Source organism: Elephas maximus, chromosome 24, assembly GCF_024166365.1.
Source record: "Elephas maximus indicus isolate mEleMax1 chromosome 24, mEleMax1 primary haplotype, whole genome shotgun sequence".
Classification (NCBI taxonomy): Eukaryota; Metazoa; Chordata; class Mammalia; order Proboscidea; family Elephantidae; genus Elephas; species Elephas maximus.
Window position 1 is genome coordinate 47,120,534 of NC_064842.1, and position 20,819 is coordinate 47,141,352.

Consider the following 20,819-nt stretch of genomic DNA (forward strand, 5'->3'; position numbering starts at 1 on the left):
GCGCCAGGGAGGGAGCGGGCGCCAGGGAGGGAGCGCGCGCGGGAGGGAGCGGGCGAAGGAGGGAGCAGGCGCGCGGGAGGGAGCAGGCGCGCGGGAGGGAGCGCGCGCCAGGGAGGGAGCGGGTGCGCGGGCGCCAGGGAGGGAGCGCGCGCCAGGGAGGGAGCGGGCGCCAGGGAGGGAGCGGGCGCGCCGGAGGGAGCAAGCGCCAGGGAAGGGGCGCGCCAGGGAGGGAGCGCGCAGGACCCCACGCGCAGACGCGGACTCTCTGCAGGAAAGGGGTGGGGCCAGGAGAAGGGGCGGGGGCGGGATAAGAGGGAAGGCGGAAAGCCGTACCGCGGACAGAGGGGAGCGGCGATTGGTCGCCCGAGTGCATCACGTGGTGCCCAGGGGGTTCCCATAGAAACGCTTCTCTGCGGTCCAGCCTGGTGGCGGGGGGGTCCTAGGTTGGCGGCTATGGGCACCGGGGGCGGGTGGCTTTGGCTTTTGCTGCCGCTACCGCCGCCGCTGAGCAGTCATTGGAGTCCTGCGTAAGGTCCGGCTGGCCCCGACTTGCCAGTGCGGTGGGATGGACTGGTTGCCGGACCCAGCCCCCTGCAGCTGGCAGGAGTATGGGGCGGAGTGGTGCACTCCCGTGTGCCCAGCATCGTGCTAGTTGTCGAAGACATCGCTTCGGAACGCGCTCCACCCGGGGTGCATTCCCCAGCTGGGAGCCCTTTCCCCGAGGGTAGAACTACGCTGCAGGGCCAGTCAGAGGCTTCCAAGGACGGAGTCAAAAGGTCATATCTTATCTCTCAGTGCTGGTGACAGCATCGTGACGGGACCTGCAGAACCTAAACTCGGTATCATATCTATCGGGAGGGAGGGGAAGATGTCTGGGCAGGGCTGGAGTCAGGTGGCAAAACTGGGGTGAACGTGTAGAATTTGGGGTAGGATCATTCATCATTGATATCTTAAAATAAGTGGTTGGAGCAAGAATGCTAGAGAAAGGTGGGGCGAGGTAGGCTCTGGTGCTGAAGGAAAACCAAATGTTTATGGATTAGTAGAAACCAGTCTTTAAGATTTGTATTTATGAATTACATGACTCCACTAGACCAGCTTCTTAATTATATTTGACATCCTAGTATCTGAGAGCATAAGAGGTAAAGCCACTAAGGACATGGTAGTTGTGCTGTGTATTACACTGAAGTACAAATTAATGATAAGCCCAAATATTTGCAGAATACAATTAATTTGGACATTTCGTTGGACATTGCCCAGGTGGTTTCATATTTTCCTGCCATCCTATGAGTCCAGTTTAGTTCCACCTCTGGGAGAAGGCTGGCTGTTGCCCCTGTTGAGTACTCCAATCCTTGTTTTCCTGTGGTGTATTGAAAAGAGTCCTGGGCTTAGAATCAGAAGACCCTGGCTTGAGTCTTGGTTCTTTCACTCATCATCTGTTTGGTTGAGGCATGCCACTTAAAATTCTGAATCTCAGGTTCTTTATCGCAAAAATGGGGATAGTAATGATTACTTCACTAGATTGTTCTGAGGTTTAAATACACAAAAGTGTTTTGAAGCTCTAAAATTGTACATATATGTAAAATGCTTATTACCTGTACCATTGGCTTTGGCATTAGCCTTCTAGCTTACTTAATGATATATCATGTTTTATCTTGCTCTTCGGAGAGATTGCAAGATTCTGGATGACAGAGACCTGTCTTATATTTATTTTGCATCTTCCTTTACCTGCAGAAGGTACTGAATAAATGTTTGATGAATGGATGAAGTGTGAAAGGCAGTACAGGTTGAGGATCACACTGAGAATAATGAATAAGTAAGAAGAGAAAGATGTCAAATTAAACCTTATGTCATATATATATACAGAGAGAGAAAGGACAAGGGAGGACAGGAGAGAGAGAAAGAGGGAGAGACAGACAGACACTCCTCAAGAATGGAATGCATCCTTTTTCCTTGGGAGGAAAAAGCAATGTGGCTTTTTTCTTTTCCCAATAAAATGCCCATTCTAGAAGACAGAATTTAGATGATAAAAGCGACATTTCCTTAAATTGACATTCAAATTACAAACTCCCCTAGAATTCTCTTAAAACAGCAAAGGAAAATTTTCTAGCTGTTGGTAATATTTATTTTAAAATGTCATATTTCAAAGTATCAGGTTATTACTATGTTGAATGGCATTATATAACTTAGAATGTAGATGTATTTAAATATTTTTTCTCAGTTTCAGTCTTTTGCTAACTTTAGTATGAGCTAAACAATATTCTTCTTGAGATGCTAAAGACTGTACTTTTTGTTCTTTTAAATCAAGATTTTTCTTAAAGAGAAAATTGCGCATTAAAAGCACTGTTGAACAAATGGGAACAAAGATTCAAGACCTAACTCATTCCTTTTCTTACGTTTCTATTCTTTTGTATTCTTATCTAGGAAATTTCTTTTTGTCTTATTTTAGAACTGGGAAAGACTCCCTTGATAGAAATCAATTTAAGAGAATAGTGAGAAGACTTTAAAAAATTGGGGATGCTCATGGGTGTAATTGTTTTGATTGCTCAGAATGTGTTGAATGTCTTAAATGTAATTAATTCTCAGCCCCAAAATGTGTATTACATTTCAGATGTCAAAAGGTCTTTTTCCAATGCAGTATTTTTTATTGTCTCACAATGATCTAAGTGCCTAGTGTATCAGGCACTCAATAAATTTCTATCAAGTAAATTTATGATCTGACAAGTAACTTTAGGGATCGCATTTAGAGACTGAGTATTTTTGAATGGATACGTTAATATTGCTCCCTATGCTCCGCTAGCTAATAGTTAAATAGTTATACAGCTTTAGGGAAACTGTTTTGGGGGAAGAAACTCATTCTTAATTATCTTTTAATTAAAAAATTATTATCTCAGTTACTTAATGTTAACCATAATAGTTAATTCATTTTAGGTACTAGGATTCTGCCTATTTTAGTATTTTAAATGAGTACTTACCCTGACATAAACTATTCATAAGGTTTTAAGACTTTTTCTTTTTTGTGCTTTAGATGAAGGTTTACAGAACAAACTAGTTTCTCTTTAAACCGTTAGTACACATATTGTTTTGTGACATTACTTACCAACCCCATGACGTGTCAACACTCTCCCTTCTAGACTTTGGACTCCCTATTCCCAGCTCTCCTGTCCCCTCTTGCCTTCCAGTCCTTGCCCCTGGGCTGGTGTGCCGCTTTGGTCTTGTTTGTTTTATGGGCCTGTCTAATCTTTGGCTGAAGGGTGAACCTCAGAAGTGACTTCAGTACTGAGTTAAAAGGGTGTCCGGGAGCCCTGCTCTCAGGGTTTCTCCAGTCTTTGTCAGGCCAGTAAGTCTGATCTTTTTTTTGTGAGTTAGAATTTTGTTCTACATTTTTGTACAGCTCTATCCAGGATCCCCTATTGTGATCTCTGTCAGAGCAGTCAGCGGTGGTAGCCGGGCACCATCTAGTTATACTGGGCTCAGCCTGGTAGAGGCTGTGGTAGTTGTGGTCCATTAGTCCTTTGGACTAATCTTTCCCTGTGTCTTTAGTTTTCTTCATTCTCCCTTGCTCCCAATGGAGTGAGACTAGTGGTGTATCTTAGATGGTCGCTGACAAGCTTTTAAGACCTCAGACGCCACTCACTAAAGTAGAATGTAGAACATTTTCTTTATAAACTATGTTATGCCAGTTGAGCTAGATGTTCCCCAAGACTGTGGTCCGAACAGCCCTCGACCTAGTAATTCGGTCCCTCAGGGAGTTTTGATGTGTCTGTGGAGCTTACATGATCTTGCCTCATACAAGTTGTGCTGGCTTCCCCCAGCATTGTGTACTGAAGACATTTTATTGTGCAAAATAACCTGGTTGGCCCAATAGGAAAGCAAGATTGAATCTGAGTTTTCTCAAGGTTTATGCTACATGCTGGCATGTAGCTCCTTTTTGTGTGATGATGCAAAGAACAAGGATCCTTTTAATTAAAAGGGATTTTGATAAAATTATAATAGGTCTTTCTTTTCACATTTTAAAAACCAAGTACTCTCCTACTATGTGCGTTTTCCCCCAGAATTGCCACTAAGTACTTAAAAAAACAAACCAAGACATTGAACCCTGCAAGCATGGCACTATTATTTTATTATTGGAAATGAAAATATACTCCATTTTAATCAAATATGTCAAATGTATATTATACATATAAAATAAAGGTAAAACTCAGCTCTGGTAATGATGATTTAATATCATTATTCCCTATTGACATTTCTGTAATATAAAGATCCTTATCGTATTACCCATAAACTGTATAATGGTTTAATTTACTCCTACTTCATGCTCAAATCAACTGTTTCTGTGCTGAAACAACCAACCTTCAAAATTTCAAGTTTTTTCTTATTATTTTTAGCGTTACATAAGTTTATGATTACTCACTGAAATAGATAGGGTGAAATATTTTTCAGTAGGGCCTTTAATTAGATAATAATACTTCGCAAAGATTTAAAAAACTATAAATCGTACTCTTGTCTCAGGATAAATAGTGCTGAATGAAAGAGTGAACATTGTTTTTGAAACATTGTTGTAAATGAGCCTTTTTTTCCATTTAATTTTATATTCCCTGAGGATATAGGAAACTCTGGTGGCATAGTGGTTAAGAGCTAAGGCTGCTAACCAAAAGGTCAGCAATTTGAATCTGCCAGGCACTCCTTGGAAACTCTATCGGGCAGTTCTACTCTGTTCTATAGGTTTGCTATGAGTTGGAATCGACTTGATGGCAGTGGGTTTTTTGGTTTTGTTTATGAGGATATAAGGAGCCCTGGTGGCGTAATGGTTAAAAGCTCAGCTGCTAAGCAAAAGGTTGGCAGTTTGAATCCACTAGCAGCCTTTGGAAACTCCACAGGGCGGTTTTACTCTCTCCTATAGGGTCTTTTTATAGGGTCACTATGAGTTGAAATTGACTTGACGGCAATGGGTTTTGGTTTAGTTTATGATGATTTAAAGGGAACCTATTGATTTAAAAAATATTTATTTATCCTTTATTCTTTCCCATTACTGGGATCGCTTATTAATAATAGTTGCTTTAAGGTTATATCAAACTATTTGAAATAATGATAATTTACATTTTCCTTTCTAATATTTATATTCATTTATTTTTCTTATTACATTAAGTAGAATCTTGAAAACGGTATTGAGAAATTGGGTGAAAGTAGGCTTCCATGCTTTGTTCCTGTTTCAATGGAAATATCTTTGGTATTTCACTAGTTGATATTATATTTATTATTGCTTTGTGATCTTTAGGAATGACTGCTTAATTTATCAAATGCCTTTGTGAGTATCTAATGGTAAAAGTCATATCATTTTAAACTTTAAATTTATTAATGTAATGAATTATATAGTTTTCTACATTGAAACATTCCCACATTCCTAGCATACACTCTATTTGGTTTTTGAATGTTATTCTTTTAATTCCTTCCTGGATTTGATTAGCTTATATTTCATTTATATGGTTCGGAATCTATGTTTTTAAGTAAGATTGGTTCATAGTTTCATTTTTTTATCTGGTTTTGATATTGGGGTTAGTCTAGCTTTGTCAAATGAATTGGGAAGATTTACATGTTTTTCTTATGGTCTGGAATAGTTTCAAGTAATAGAAAGTTCCCATGCTACTTGTTCGTTGAACGTTACAGAATGTACCTGCAAAACTATCTGAGCTTGCTGATCTTTTTAGAGGTAGGTCTTTGGTCATCTTTATTTTCTATGGTTATTGATTTGTTCATTGGCTGAAAGTGATTTATATTTTCCTTATTTGGAGTTTCCACATGTGTGTTGGTGGTGATACTCTTTAATGTCACCATTGCCAGTTTGCTGAAGTGGGGTGGAACATTCCAACTTCTCCCCTCCCTGAATCTCTGGGCCAGCTTAACATGACCAGGAATCCGTTGGGTAGCAAGCAGGAGACTGAGCAATATGGGAAGAAAGACCTAGTTACTGCCCTGTAAGATCTCACTCTGTGGACCTGTTACTCAGCTATATGCCAATTTATAGCAAACAGAGCTGAAAGGAACCTTAAAGATGAGCTAGCTCACTTTTTCCCATTTTACAGATAGAAAAACAGAGGTTACTTGACTACAGCCATATTTTCTTTATGCTCTCTTAATAGTCTCTAAGGCTTCAGTATATTGACCTGGTCTCAAGTGATCTTTCAGTAACTTTCCTCTCTTCCTAGCCTGAGTCTCCTCTAACCAGTACAAAAATTTAACTGCAAAAGGTACTTTGTTTCATAAAGTTCTGGCAACATTTCTCTCTTTGTTATATACCGTTGATATCCAGGTTCATATTTGAAGTCATCTTTGATTTCAGACTGTGTTTCTATCTACATCCTTTGTAGCCTGGCTGATGTTATGTTTTTTTTGACCACCTTGGAGATAGATTTCATGGCAACTAATGAGGTCTATTTTTAGCATGGTCAGAGATGCTGCATTTGCCATGTTGTGGCCTTTTTTTTTTTTGACTTTATATTCTAATTTTAGATACACAGCTTCATGATCTAATAATAAACTACAGCACCTCTTTCAGTAATCATCACTGTATACCCACAATATGCTCATATTTGATTAATTCTATAAATTTGTAGACTGACAATAGAAATTTATTTTAATATTTTTATTCATGCTTATTTTAATCACGGCAGCAGCTTATATTCCTAGAACAATTTTTTCTTTTTCCTTTTTTTTTTTGGTGGGGGGATGGAGTATTATGTATTCTAAGTTTTTTCTTCTAATGGCAAAACTGTCTTATTAGCTTAGCATTACTTTTTTTATATATATTAAAAAAATTTTTAATAGCAAGTTATAAATGTCCATTTTCTTACAATGCATCTTTACATATTTCAAAGAGGGAAGTGAGACAGCAGATATGAATTAATACAGCATAAGCAAAGTACATTCATGTAAGTGCTCAGAGGGTTGGTCGGGACGATTTCCTGGGAGAATTTTGCTTTGAACAAGATTTGAAGAGAAGGTGCAGCTATGCACTGGTGAAGAGGAAGGGGTCAGGAAAAAGGGAAGTACTACTTATAAATCACGCACTGGGGAGCAGAAGAAGGTGTAATGGCTGCTAGGAAAAGTAATAGATGCCCACGGCAGGATGGTTAAGCAGGCACTTGACTACTTTTCCTCAATTTCCTAAGGAGAAAACCAGAGAGGGGAGAGAGACAGAGCTTGCCCTATAGGAGCTTCCAGTCTCAGTGATGAGACAAGGCAACAAGAAGGTCAAGGAGGAGCCTTGAAAACTAGTAAGAGTGGCTTGGATCTTATAGGTATAAAATGGACGGAGCCCTTGAGTGTCTCCTGTATCATTCTGTTTCTATAATCTGCTCAGGAGGAAGAGGCCTGACCTGGAAAAGATCAAACTGAGTGGGTGGCTAGGTTTCAGAACCAATTTTGTAGCTCTATAATATCAATTAGCTGAAGAACCTTTCCCCACATAAAACTATTTTGAATCACTTTAGAAAAAATGGGCTGCCTAAAATCTTTTGTCCAGGATTAACAGTGAATAGAAAATCACTGGTTTGCTCTTGGAAACAACACTTAATGTCAGTAACTTCAGGCAGTTTTCCAACTTTACAGTAAATTTTTATACTGAAACCACTTTAGGAAGCTCTTTAGTCCCTGGGCTTTTTTAGCGGAAAGATGATGTGGGTAGACTAGAATGATGACATTACTTTTCTGCATCACAATATAAAAAATATATATATTAGCAAGGTACTAATTTTGATACTGTCACTTTGAAAAGGGAAGGCGAGATATCAAGTTGCTTATGGAAACATTTTAGATCATGTTAAAAATAGCATCACTTTACGATAGCTGATATAGGAACTAATTGAGGTTTTGCGTTTAGTGCATTGATCTGTCTCCATCTTGGATCAGGCCTAAGGGAGAAAGTTTCTCGATTTTTATTGGCTATGTAGTAAGTTCTCTGATAATTGTTTGGTCCCAGGCTGTAGAGATGTAGATTTTATTTTCTCCCTCTCCTCTTCTTCTTTTCATCTGCCTCTGCTACTTGCAGATCATTCTGTGATTTCCACTATCTCTGCTGGCTTTCAAGTGCGAGGTCTCCCGAGGTCCTTGGTTTCTTGGAATGACATTTGAGGTATATTTAAGTGCCTTACGACATTCCTGGGTTTAGATGGGCTTTGATTCACATGGATTGGAGGTAGGTCTCTGAAAGGCACCAGCACAAAAATGACAGGAATCCTGGGGCCTGGGGTCAGGCTGGATTGTATCTGTCCGCTTGTCACCGGAAATGATTGCCTGGGAAAGACATTGTTTACCAGATAGTTCTCTAAAGCTGACTGAACTCTTATGTTCTGATTCTCTTTTGTCTGGGGAGGAACATCAGTGAAATAAGGCTTCACTCCTGTTATGACATTGATTTCATACGCGTTGTGCCTATCAGCCAGTGCTCTTCCAGGTAAAATGGGCTGGAAAATGGTTGATCCTGAGACACCACTCACAAAGTTGTTGAGGAGAGAATGCCAAATCCCGCCACTTATTGGACTCAAAGTGACCTGTGGCCCTAAGCTGGCCAGGCTCCGGAGAGCCTCACGGTTCCATGCTGAGGCAGGAAAGTCAGTCTCAGTATGATAGAGCTGAGAAAAGTAAACACTAAGGGTAGGGTAATGTCTGGGTACATCATCAGGAAAGTGTACATTTTGCTGAGGCAGCAGTGGTTAGCTTCGTTGCAAGGAGAGTTGTTGGCATATAGAACGATATGCCTGATGCTGTCGTTACTGTATAAGGCTGAGTCAAGATAACCTTTTGTTTCAAATAGCATTGATTCTGGATGAATATGGCTCCCAGTGCAATTGCTAGCATGGCCTTTTTGCACCAGGCTGCCAGAGGAAGTTTTTAGTTCAAAAAATACGAGGTGTTTTGTTTGAGGATACGTTGGCCTGTAAGGGAATCCAAAAATCTGATAAAATTCTGTGTAGGGAACTCTTCCTTCTTCACCTGTTCGAATGTGGTAAGGACAATTAGAACAATCTAGAGAGAAGCTAAGCCAGTAGTAAGGTTTTACTATTGTTCCATAGTTTGCTAGGTATTCCTCATATAAAGGCTCCATTTCTAGTTTTATTGTCTTCTAGCTGCAATAAAAAGAAAGGAAGAGGAATTATATATAAAACCATGCAGGAAAAACTAAAGACAGCACATTAACTTATTGTCATATCATCTTTCAAAGGAGGTAGCACAAAAACTACAGTAGCATCTTTGATTCTAAAAGAGAGTGATATCCACAGATCAGAAAGCTCAGGACTCATCTCTTTTTTTTTATTGAGACTCCTGGGGGTAGGGAGGAAACAGAAGAGAAAGGCATAACACAACTTTACCAGTTTCATAGGTTCCGAGGCAGTAGAGCAGATGGATTAAAGATGCAGGTTTTAGAAACAAACTCTCTTGTTTCAAATTTGAGCTCTGCCACTCACTAGCTGTATGACCTCAGGCAAGTTAAATTACTTAATGTCTGAGACCCTCAGCTTCCTCACGTATAAAGTGGGACCAATAAGAGTACCTACTTCTTAGGATTGTCTTGAGGGTTGAATGGTTGAATAAATATGAAATGCTTTCCTGTGTACCTGACGCATAGTAAGGACTCAAATATTACCTCTTAGTAGTAGTAATAATACAAATCCCAGGGCGATCTAGATGATTCCAGTTTATGAAAATCCAAAGAAATAAGCATGAGTTTTACATTTTGTTCATAATGTTCTTCTTTTATCTCTTCTCTGAATACGATAGTGTCTAATATATTGTGTAGAGAGTTTGAGTGTGCTTGGATTTAAAATCAGCAATTCCTTAAAATAATGGGCAATGATTTGGAGATGGTTAACCTTTTGGGAAGAGGGTCATGGGATCTGTTCTGCTTAATTGTAGAAACTTCTTATAGAGGCACCACTTGAGTATTCTTTGGGTCATGGATACTCATTAATTGATGTTTGAGTTTTATTTTCAATGGGTGGTCTTATGAGAGCATTTTTGAAACTTTTGTTGTTCATGTTAGTTGCTGCGGAGTTGATTCCGACCCATGGCGACCACGTGGGTGAAGAGTAGAACTGCTCCACAGGGCTTTCAAGGCTGTGGCCTTTCAGACGAGATTGCCAGGCCTGTCTTCAGAGGCGCCTCTGGGGGAGTGGGGTTCAAACCATTAGCCTTTTGGCTGGTAGTTGAACACTTAAGCATTTGCCCCACCCAGGGACTCCTTTGAAACTTTGCTATTCTGGAAAGCAAAAATGGTTCTTTAGAATATTTAAAATCAATCATTTCTGTGATACTGAATCCAGAAAATGGAGATCTTTAAGTTATGATCTTTCCTTTAAAAAAAATATTCCTTTGGTTATCATTGTTCCTAGGCAGCTCTGTAGAACATTATAAGATGGTTTTTAAAAACATTTAAAAATAACTTTTTATTGTACACGTTTTATTTGTTTATTGTGGAATATTGGAAAAATACTGATACATAAAGAACAAAATAAAAACCTGTACCGTGTTGTCCCCCCTTACATTCCCATCACTGTTAATATTCCCACCATGCTTTTTGCTATGTTGTGTATAAGATAAATGACATCATGTTTTATTTCTTTTTCACTTAGTATTATGTCACAAGCACTTCCCCATGTTATTAAAAAGTCTTCAAAAAACAATATCCATGGCTAATCAGTATTTTATTATATAACTTTAACATTCCAGTTCTTGCCTCATTTTTATTGTTATTAACTAACACTTTTATGAACATTTCTGTGAATAAATTGCTCATATATCTGATTCTTTAGTGCAGATAACTAGAAGTTGTATTATTAGGCCAAACTTTGTCAAATTGTTTCCTAGAAAGGTATACCAATCTCATCTCTCACATTCTTTCCCAGTGTTGTTTATCACCGTATCTGAGAAGCAGGTGTTGGTATCTCTGTTGTTATAATTTGTACCTTTTCTGTTCCTAGTGAGGTTGAACACTTTTTCATGTGCTTATTGGTCTATACCAAACCAGAAAAACAAACCTGTTGCTGTCGAGTTGATTCCGACTCATAGTGACCGTATAACCCAATGCCGTCGAGTCAATTCCGACTCATTGCGATTCTATAGGCCAGAGTAGAACTGCCCCATAGAGTTTCCAAGGAGCGCCTGGCGGATTTGAACTGCCAACCCTTTGGTTAGCAGCTATAGTACTTAACCACTACACCACCAGGGTTTTATAGTGACCTATAGGACAGAGAAACTGCCCCATAGGGCTTCCAAGGAGCGGCTGGTGGATTCCAACTGCTGACCTTTTGGTTAGCAGCCAAATGCTTAGTATTTTTTTTTTCTATGCAATATCTTTGATCCTTTACTTACTTTTTGTTTTGGGCTTTCCTTGTTGACTTACAAGAGCTCTTTATGCATCAAGCATATTAACTATGTCATCTTTGTTGCAAATATTTTACCTGATTTACAGATTAATGCCTTTTAATTCTATTTTAATTATACCAAATTTTACGTTTTTATGTGGTCCAATCTTTCTGGTTTGTTTTACCGTACTTTTTTCTAGTTTGTGGTTTCATTTTTTACATTTAACTTTCTATGCATCTGGGATTTTTGTTGGGATATGGTGCGTCACTGTTTTGAAACAGTAAATAGACACTCTCTTAAAAACAACAAAACAGATAAAGCTGGAAATTTAGATAGGGTAAATCACCATTGCCATACAGTGTACCTTCCACTTTTCTAAATCTAATTTATTATTTCACAGATATTTTTTGTGGCCTCTCATGTGGAGCCCTGGTGGCACAGGAGCCCTGGTGGCACCGTGGTTAAGCTCTCGGCTGCTAACCAGAGAGTCAGCAGTTTGAACCCACCAGCCACTTTGTCGGAGAAAGATGTGGCAGTGTGCTTCCCACAGTCTTAGAAACCCTATAAGGCGGTTCTCTTCTGTCCCACAGGGTCACTATGGGGCAGAATCGACTTGAGGGCAGTGGGTTTGGTTCTTTGGTTCATATGGAAGCGTTTTTATGGACTTCTGTCTTCCTCAGAAGCCAGTCACTGCTGTGTTTGATATGAGCTGATATCTAGGCTGGACCTGCACAGTTTCTGTGCCAGTCCTGTCCTGGGCAGAAACTATTTTAAGAGCCTCAATCCAGCTATAGACGGAGTGTGACTTTACTCATGTTGCCATTATTCTACTGGCCAGTGTACCTGTGGTAACTCTGAGCACCATATACCTACCAAATCCTAGCTGCCTCCTAATTTCTGCCATGTCCACTGGGTCCATAGGACTTTTGTCTCAGTTTTTTCTTTAGTACTGAAGTATCCTTATGCAAATACATTCTTGCCCTGAGTCTTCCTAGTTCTCGTATAGCTTTTTCTTGGGGGAGTTGGACTTTTTTTCAGTGTCTCCAGCTGTGTAACCCTTAGCAATGGGCCAACCACCTGGAACCATGGAACCATCTCCTGCTTGATCCTGTGTGTTGTTTTCTTCCTGGACTTCCTTTTCTTTCAGCCTTACTCTCCTACTGGATCTCTTAGCTATCATACCTTGCCGAGGCCAAGCCGACATTCTCACTTTTGTTTTGAACATTGTGCTCTGACTGTGCTCTACCACTGGGTGGCGCACTGACATCCAGGTTACTGCTCAAGTATAATTTCAACTCACCCTTAGAAAATTTACACATTTATTTGACTCAAATGTTATGGAAGCAGTACTATGAGGTCCTTTTCTGCCTTTTGGGGGGGCAGTGGGGAATTAACTATATATAAAATGGTTCGACAGATTCTGGGATTCCTCCCGGGGAAACAGAAGTCTCTGTCTTTCAAGATAAAGGCAGTAAAATGGCAACTCCTCATTCTTGCTTCTGAACGCTCCTTCCTTTGCACCCCCTCTCCCATGGATGTTTTAGCTGGGAATGGTGCAGCACTGCTGTATTTAAGGAGATCTTGGGGATCAGTGGTCTTGGTACGTAATGAAGGGAGCTTGTAAATCGTATTCAGTGTCAACCAACTGTGCTTCCCTGTTGGTGACGTGTTCACTTCTTCAGAGCGTCTTTTGAGGATAGTTCTTTGATGACACTGATCCAAAGGGGAAGCAGAGAACGCCTGCCCCCTCTGAACTCTTAAAATTCAGTTTTTATCATCAATATCCCATCTATCACAGACTGTCTTGTATTGTTAACAAGAGAGGTATCTGTCCTTTCTTCCCTAACCAGGTGAAGAACATGCCCTGTTTAGCCCAGGGCCTTCCTTAGGAACCCTGATTGGTTCATAAGCCACGCTAAACTTGTTTCCCCAGCAGCCTGTGTCCCCACCATCTAGTCTTTTCCTTCTGCTTTGACTGTGCTTGGGAAATGTCTGTTGCCCACCATAGAACAGAGTTCTTTTGGCAGTAAAAAAGTAGAAATCTGTGGAACCCAGCCTGTTGGAGGGCTCCTCGCATCTGGTTGTGAGTGGCCCCTGGGCTGGGGCTGTGGGAGAACAGCCTTGCTTAGTTTAACATAAATTAACAAGACAATGAGAGCAATCTGCTCTCTTTAACCCCCTAGGATTCAGTGTTAAAGCACAGTTTGAGCTGGAGCAATTGGAGAGTGGAGTTTGCCCTTCACAATCTGTGCACAATCTGTTAGCAGCTAAAAACAAATGTTAGTGGTTATAATTACCATCATCTTGTCTCCAAGCTTGGATCACATTCCAGGTGTTATAAGGAGATGGTCCATTTCCTTTGTTGCCCCTTAAGTCCTATGCCCTTTCTTTCAGGTAACTTCAGAGGGCAATTGTGCTGTAAAAATCCACCTCCTATGTCAGGTCAGGACCCTTTTGCAGTTTGTGTCTATTAGTTTGTTCGAACCTCGCTGTCCCAAGATAGAAAGGACTTGCTGAGGTGTGGCTGCCTCTAAGAACACTGTTGAATTGGTGCCATGGTAACGTTTGCAAAGGAGCTACTGCTAGGATACGGCTCTGACAACTTTGTACTTTATTTGCATTTCAAACCACCTGCTCCAAAGATGAAAATATACGTGTACGCATATTCCAGTCTGGATGAAATCATAATGTCTAACTGTTTAAGTGATGGTGTTGGGGTTTTTCTCCTCTGGCTGTGATAATCTAGTTCTGAGGCTTTGTGTGGAGCTCCATTGTCCTGGTCCAGAATAGGAGCCAGGCTCTGTGTGTGGACAAGACTTGTTGGATCTGTTGCCAGTGGAGGCGCCAGGGCCTCTCCTTGCCTGCTCTGAGGAAGGCTCACCCTCGCTTTGAGAGGGAAGCACCTGTGGGAAGGAGCAGCACTGGACTTTCCTGAAGGGTGGATAGGCCCACAGTCCCTGAAGCAGGGAGCTCTTTATTTTGTCCAAGCCTGGTTTGTTAAGTATTAGCAGTTTCTCACCTCTTAGAAATTCCCTGGAAGATTCTTGCTATTGATTGTGTATGTGGTTACCTCCAATCTAAGACAAGCTTTGCCCCGAATCAGTTGTGGCCCTGTCTCTGTGGCTGATGGAAGAGCCACTTGTCCTTCTACGTTCTCCTCGGCCACTCTCCCTACCCCCACACCATCTCCTAGGACACTCCACAAGTCGAAGGTCATGATTCATTGTTTGTGCCAACTCTCGGTCATTCCCCCATTCTTCTTCCTCAGGCCTCTTGGAGGAGTCAGTACCTTCACACGAAGCAAAGCCTGTCCTTTTTTTTCTTGTATAAAAAAAGGACACAACACAATCATTATACAATTCTAATTAAATACAAATATAAACCACAAGTAATCAGCAATTACAGATAAATGATTGCTTTTTTGTTTTTCCATTAATTACCACCAAAAGTTCTTATGCATATGTTGTTGTATGCTATCAAGTCAGTTCCAACTCATAGCAACCCTATAGGACAGAGTAGAACTGCCCCATAGAGTTTCCCAGGCTGTAATCTTTATGGGAGCAGATCATCAGGTCTTTTCCTCCACTATGGAGGTGGTGGGTTTGAACCACTGACCTTTTTGGTTAGCAGCCGAGTGCTTAATCATTTCGCTACCAGGGCATATGTACTCATTAGACCCATTGCTGTTGAGTCAAATTCTGACTCATGGCAACCCTATAGGACAGAGTAGAACTGCCCCAAAGGATTTCCAAGGCTGTAATCTCTGTGGGAGGAGCCCTGGTGGTGCTGCGGCTAAGCACTCGTCTGCTAACTGAAAGGTTGGCTGTTTGAACCTACCAGCTGCTCTGAGGGAGAAAGATGTGGCAGTCTGCTTCCATGAAGATTTCAGCCTTGGAAACCCTACGGGGCAGTTCTAATTCTGCCCTATAGGGTGCTATGAGTTGTAATGCACTCAGTGGCAACGGGGTTAGTTTGGTTGGAATCCTTATGGAAGCAGACCACTGCACCTTTCTTCCGCAGAGTGAGTGATGGTGGATTGAACTGCTGACCTGTTTGCAGCTGGGCGTTTAACCGCCGTCCCACCAGGGCTGTGGTGCTTTTACAAGTAACCCATCGGGAATCATGGAAGCAACCCCAGAAGGTACCTTTTGCCCCCTCACAGCATCTCCACTCTCAACTTGTTCCTTAGTCAGATTTTCAGTCTTCCCTGGATGAATAGTCCTTGCTCCTCTTGGGGCCTCCTTCTAGATTAGATGTCTTATGTTGATCTCTGTCTTCTAAGGGTCTGAGGTAAATTCATTAACTTCTGAGCTAATGTTTTTTCAGTTACACTTCCTTCATGAGTTCTTAGGTGCATTCTCACTCATTTCTTTCCCACCATCTGCCACTGACATGTCCTTACTGCTCCCGCTTCTTGTCTCCATTTTTTTTTTCTTTTTGTTGATTTTGGTAGGTTGAAATCATAGCATGGCTATAGTATATTTTGTGGTTTCAGCATTGTTGCCGGGGGCAAACTCCACATATTCAGAGATAAGGGAAGCTCCTATATAATCATAAAACCAGTGTACAAAATATTGAGACGTTCCAATCAAGTCAGTTGGGTACACAATCAGTGCCAGGCGAAGCCCTATCTGGAAACTCAGGGAGAATCGAACGTGCATGTCCTTCTTGTTGTTGCTCTTGTTAGGTGCAGCCGAGTCAGTTCCGATTCATAGCGACCCTGTGTACAACCGAACGAAACACTGCCCAGTCCTGCAGCATTCTTATAATTGGTGCTATGCTTGAGCCCATTGTTGCATCCACTGTGTCAGTCAGTCCCTCTCGTTGAGGGTCTTCCTTTTTTCACTGGCCCTCTACTTTACCAAGCATGATGTCCTTCACCAGGGACTGATCACTCCTGATAACATCTCCAAAGTATGTAAGATACAGTCTCGCCATCCTTGCTTTTTTTTTTTTTTAAATTTTTATTGTGCTTTAAGTGAAAGTTTACAAATCAAGTCAGTCTCCCATAGAAAAATTTATATACACTTGCTGTACACTCCTAGTGGCTCTCCCCCTGATGAGAAAGCACACTCCTTCTTTCCACCCTGTATTTCTGTGTCCATTCAGCCAGCTTCTGTCCCCCCTGCCTTCTCATCTCCCCTCCAGACAGGAGCTGCCCACGTAGTCTCATGTGTCTACTTGATCCAAGAAGCTTACTCCTCATCAGTATCATTTTCTATCTTATACTCCAATCTTTATCTAAAGAGTTGGCTTTGGGAATGGTTCCTGTCTTGGGCTCACAGAAGGTCTGGGGACCATGACCTCTGGGGTCCTTCTAGTCTCAGTCAGACCATTAAGTCTGGTCTTTTTATGAGAATTCGAGGTCTGCATCCCACTGTTCCCCTGGTCCTTCAGCAATTCTCTGTTGTGTTCCCTGTCAGGGCAGTCATCAGTTGTAGCCGGGCACCCTCTAGTTCTTCTGGTCTCAGGATGATGTAGTCTCTGGTTCCTGTGGCTCTTTCTGTCTCGTGGGCGCATAATTACCTTGTGTCTTTGGTGTTCTTCATTCACCTTTGCTCCAGGTGGGTTGAGACCAACTGATGGGTTTTAGATGGCCGCTTGGTAGCGTTTAAGACAAAAAAAAAAAAAAGACCCTAGGCACCACTTTTCAAAGTGGGATGCAGAATGTTTTCTTAATAGATTTTATTATGCCAATTGACTTAGATGTTCCCTGAAACTATGGTCCCAAACCCCCACCCCGGCTACACAGGCCTTCGAAGCGTTTGGTTTATTCAGGAAACTGCTTTGCTTTTGGTTTAGTCCAGTTGTGCTGACATCTCCTGTATTTTGTGTTGTCTTTCCCTTTACCTAAAATAGTTCTTGTCTACTATCCAATTAGTGAATACCCCTCTCCCTCCCTCCCTCCCCACTCTCATAACCGTCAGAGAATATTTTCTTCTGTGTTTAAACTATTTCTTGAGTTCTTTTTTATAACAGTGGTCTCATGTAATATTTGTCCTTTTGCAACTGACTAATTACACTTTTTTTTTAATTACACACAGCATAATCCTTCCAGATTCCTCCATGTTATGAAATGTTTTACAGATTCATCAGTGTTCTTTATTGATGTGTAGTATTCCATTCTGTGCTAAAACCATAATTTATTTATCCATTCATCCATTGGTGGGCATGTTGGTTGCTTCCATCTTTTTGCTACTTTAAGCAGTGCCGCAATGAACGTGGGTGTGCATGTATCTGTTCGTGTAAAGGCTCGTATTTCTCTAGGATATATTCCAAGCAGTGGGATTGCTGGATTGTATGGTAGTTCTATTTCTAGCTTTCTAAAGAAGCACCAAATCGATTTCCAAGGTAGTTGTACCATTTTACATTCCCACCAGCAGTGTATAAGTGTTCTAGTCTCTCTACAACCTCTCCAACATTTGTTATTCTGTGTTTTTGGCTTCATGCCAGCCTTGTTGGAATGAGATGGAATTTCATTGTAATTTTGATTTGCATTTTAATGGCTAAGGGTTTTTTTTTTTTTTTTTTTAATGGCTAAGGATCCTGAGCATTTCCTCATGTATCTGTTAGCTACCTGAATGTCTTCTTTAGTGAAGTGTCTGTTCATATCCTTTGCCCATTTTTTAATTGGGTTATTTGTCTCTTTATTGTTGAGTTTTTGCAGTATCATGTAGATTTTAGAGATCAGATGCTGATCGGAAATGTCATAGCTAAAAACTTTTTCCCAGTCTGTAGGTAATCTTTTTACCCTTTTGGTGAAGTCTTTGGATGAGCATAGGTGTTTGATTTTTAGGAGCTCCCAGTTATCTAGTTTCTCTTCTGGTGTTTGTGCATTGTTAGTAATGCTTTGCATACTGTTTATGGCATGTATTAGGGCTCCTAGTGTTGTCCCTATTTTTTCTTCTATGATCTTTATCGTTTTAGATTTTATATTTAGGTCTTTGATCCATTTTGAGTTAGTTTCTGGGCATGGTGTGAGGTATGGCTCTTGTTTCATTTTTTTGCAGATAAATATCCAGTTATGCCAGCACCATTTGTTAAACAGACTGTCTTTTCCCCATTTAACTGACTTTGCGCCTTTGTCAAATATCAGCTGCTCCTATGTAAATGGATTTGTGAATGGATTCTCAATTCTGTTCCATTGGTCTATGTATCTGTTGTTGTACCAGTACTAGGCTACTGTGGCAGTGTAATAGATTCTAAAATCAGGTAGTGTGAGGCCTCCCACTTTGTTCTTTTTCAGTAATGGCTTACTTTTCCAGGGCCTCTTTCCCTTCCGTATGAAGTTGGTGATTCGTTTCTCCATCTCATTAAAAAATGTCGTTGGAATTTGGATCAGAATTGCATTGTATCTATAGATCACTTTTGGTAGAATAGACATTTTTACAATGTTGAGTCTTCCTATCCATGACCAAGGTATGTTTTTCCACTTACATAGCTCTCTTTTGGTTTCTTGCGGTAGTATCTTCTTTGTGTAGGTCTTTTCCATCTATGGTTAGATTTATTCCTAAGTATTTTATCTTCTTGGGGGCTACTGTAAATGGTATTGATTTGGTTATTTCCTCTTTGATGTTCTTTTTGTTGGAGTAGAGGAATCCAACTGATTTTTGTATGTTTGTCTTGTATCCCGATACTCTGCTGAACTCTTCTATTAGTTTCACTAGTTTTCTTGAGAATTCTTTAGGGTTTTCTGTGTATAAGATCGTGTCACCTGCAAATAGAGATACTTTTACTTCTTCCTTACCAACCTGGATGCCCTTTATTTCTTTATCTTGCCTAACTGCTCTGGCTAGGACCCCCAGCACAGTGTTGAATAAGAGTGGTGATCAGGGGCATCCTTGTCTGGTTCCTGTTTTCAAGGGAAATGCTTTCAGACTCTCTCCATTTAGGGTGATGTTGGCTGTTGGCTTTTATAAAAGCCCTTTATTATGTTGAGGAATTTTCCTTCTATTCCTATTTTGCTGAGAGTTTTTTTTATCGTGAATGAGTGTTGAACTTTGTCAAATTGCCTTTACTGCATCAATTGTAAGATCTTGTGTTTCTTTTGTTTTATTTATATGATGGATTACATTAATTGTTTTTCTAATGTTGAACCATCCCTGCATACCTGGTATGAATCCCACTTGGTCATGGTGAATTATTTTTTTGATATGTTGTGGAATTCTATTGGCTGGAATTTTGTTGAGGATTTTTGCATATAAGTTCATGAGGGATATAGGTCTGTAATTTTCTTTTTTTGTGGTATCTTTACCTGGTTTTGGTATCAGAGATATGCTGGCTTCATTGAATGAATTTGGGAGTATTCTGTCCTTTTCTGTGCTCTGAAATACCTTTAGTAGTAGTGATGTTAACTCTTCTCTGTAAGTTTGGTTGAACTCTCCAGTGAAGCCGTCCAGGTCAGGGCTTTTTTTGTTGGGACTTTTTAAATTACCTTTTTCTGTCTTTTCTTTTGTTATGGGTTTATTTAGTTGTTCTACCTCTTTTTGTGTTACTGTAGGTAGGTAGTGTGTTTCTAGAAATTCATCCATTTCTTCTAGGTTTTCAAATTAGTTACAGTATAATTTTCCTAGTAATGTGATATGATTCTTTAATTTCAGTTGGGTCTGTTGTGCTCTCACCCATCTCATTTCTTATTTGGGTTATTGGCTTCCTCTTCTTGTTTTCTTTTGTTAGTTCGGCCGATGGTTTATCAATTTTGTTGATTTTTTCAGAGAACCAGCTTTTGGTCTTGTTAACTCTTTCAAATGTTTTTCTGTTCTCTATTTCATTTAATTATACACTAATTTTTATTATTTGCTTTCTTCTGGTGCCTGAGGGTTTCTTTTGTTGCTCTCTTTCTATTTGTTCAAGTTGTAGGGATAATTCTTTGATTTTGGCCCTTTCTTCTTTTTGTATGTGTGCATTTATTGATATTAATTGACCTCTGAGCACAGCTTTTGCTGTGTCCCAAAGGTTCTGATAGGAAGTGTTTTCATTTTCATTGGATTCTGTGAATTTCTTTATTCCATCCTTACTGTCTTGTATAACCCAGTTGTTTTTGAGCAGAGTATTGTTCAGTTTCCAAGTGTTTGATTTCTTTTCCCTGCTTTTTCTGTTACTGATTTCTACTTTTATGGCCCTATGGCCAGAGAAGATGCTGTGTACTATTTTGATGTTTTGGATTCTATTAAGGCTTGGTTTATGACCTAATATGTGGTCTATTCTAGAGAATGTTCCATGTGCTCTAGAAAAGACAGTATACTTGGCAGTTGTTGGGTGGAGTGTTCCGTACATGTGTATGAGGTCAAGTTGGTTGATTGTGGCATTTAGATCTTCTGTGTCTTTATCGAGCTTCTTGCTGGATGTTCTGTCCTTCACCAAAAGTGGTGTGTTGAAGTCTTCTACTAGTATTGTGGAACTGTCTAGCTCAATTTTCAATGCTGTTAGAGTTTCTTTTATGTATCTTGCAGCCCTGTCAC

The 20,819-nt window shown here is 40.4% G+C and overlaps 2 protein-coding genes across 2 annotated transcripts in view; one reads left to right on the forward strand and one right to left on the reverse strand.

Annotated features, from left to right (window-relative positions):
• The first annotated feature begins 364 nt into the window (after positions 1-364).
• Positions 365-20,819, forward strand: part of RGL1 (ral guanine nucleotide dissociation stimulator like 1) — a 286,792-nt gene continuing 266,337 nt past the window's right edge. The window contains exon 1 of the mRNA XM_049868101.1: positions 365-839. The gene's annotated coding sequence lies outside the window, so the exon portion shown is untranslated. The remainder of the gene's footprint in view (positions 840-20,819) is intronic.
• On the reverse strand, positions 6,722-13,877 carry APOBEC4 (apolipoprotein B mRNA editing enzyme catalytic polypeptide like 4). Its single transcript, XM_049868108.1, is given in 4 exon segments — positions 6,722-8,033; positions 8,035-8,651; positions 8,654-9,122; positions 13,656-13,877. Coding segments are annotated over 3 exon segments (1,104 nt in total). The 5' UTR covers positions 9,101-9,122; positions 13,656-13,877; the 3' UTR covers positions 6,722-7,993.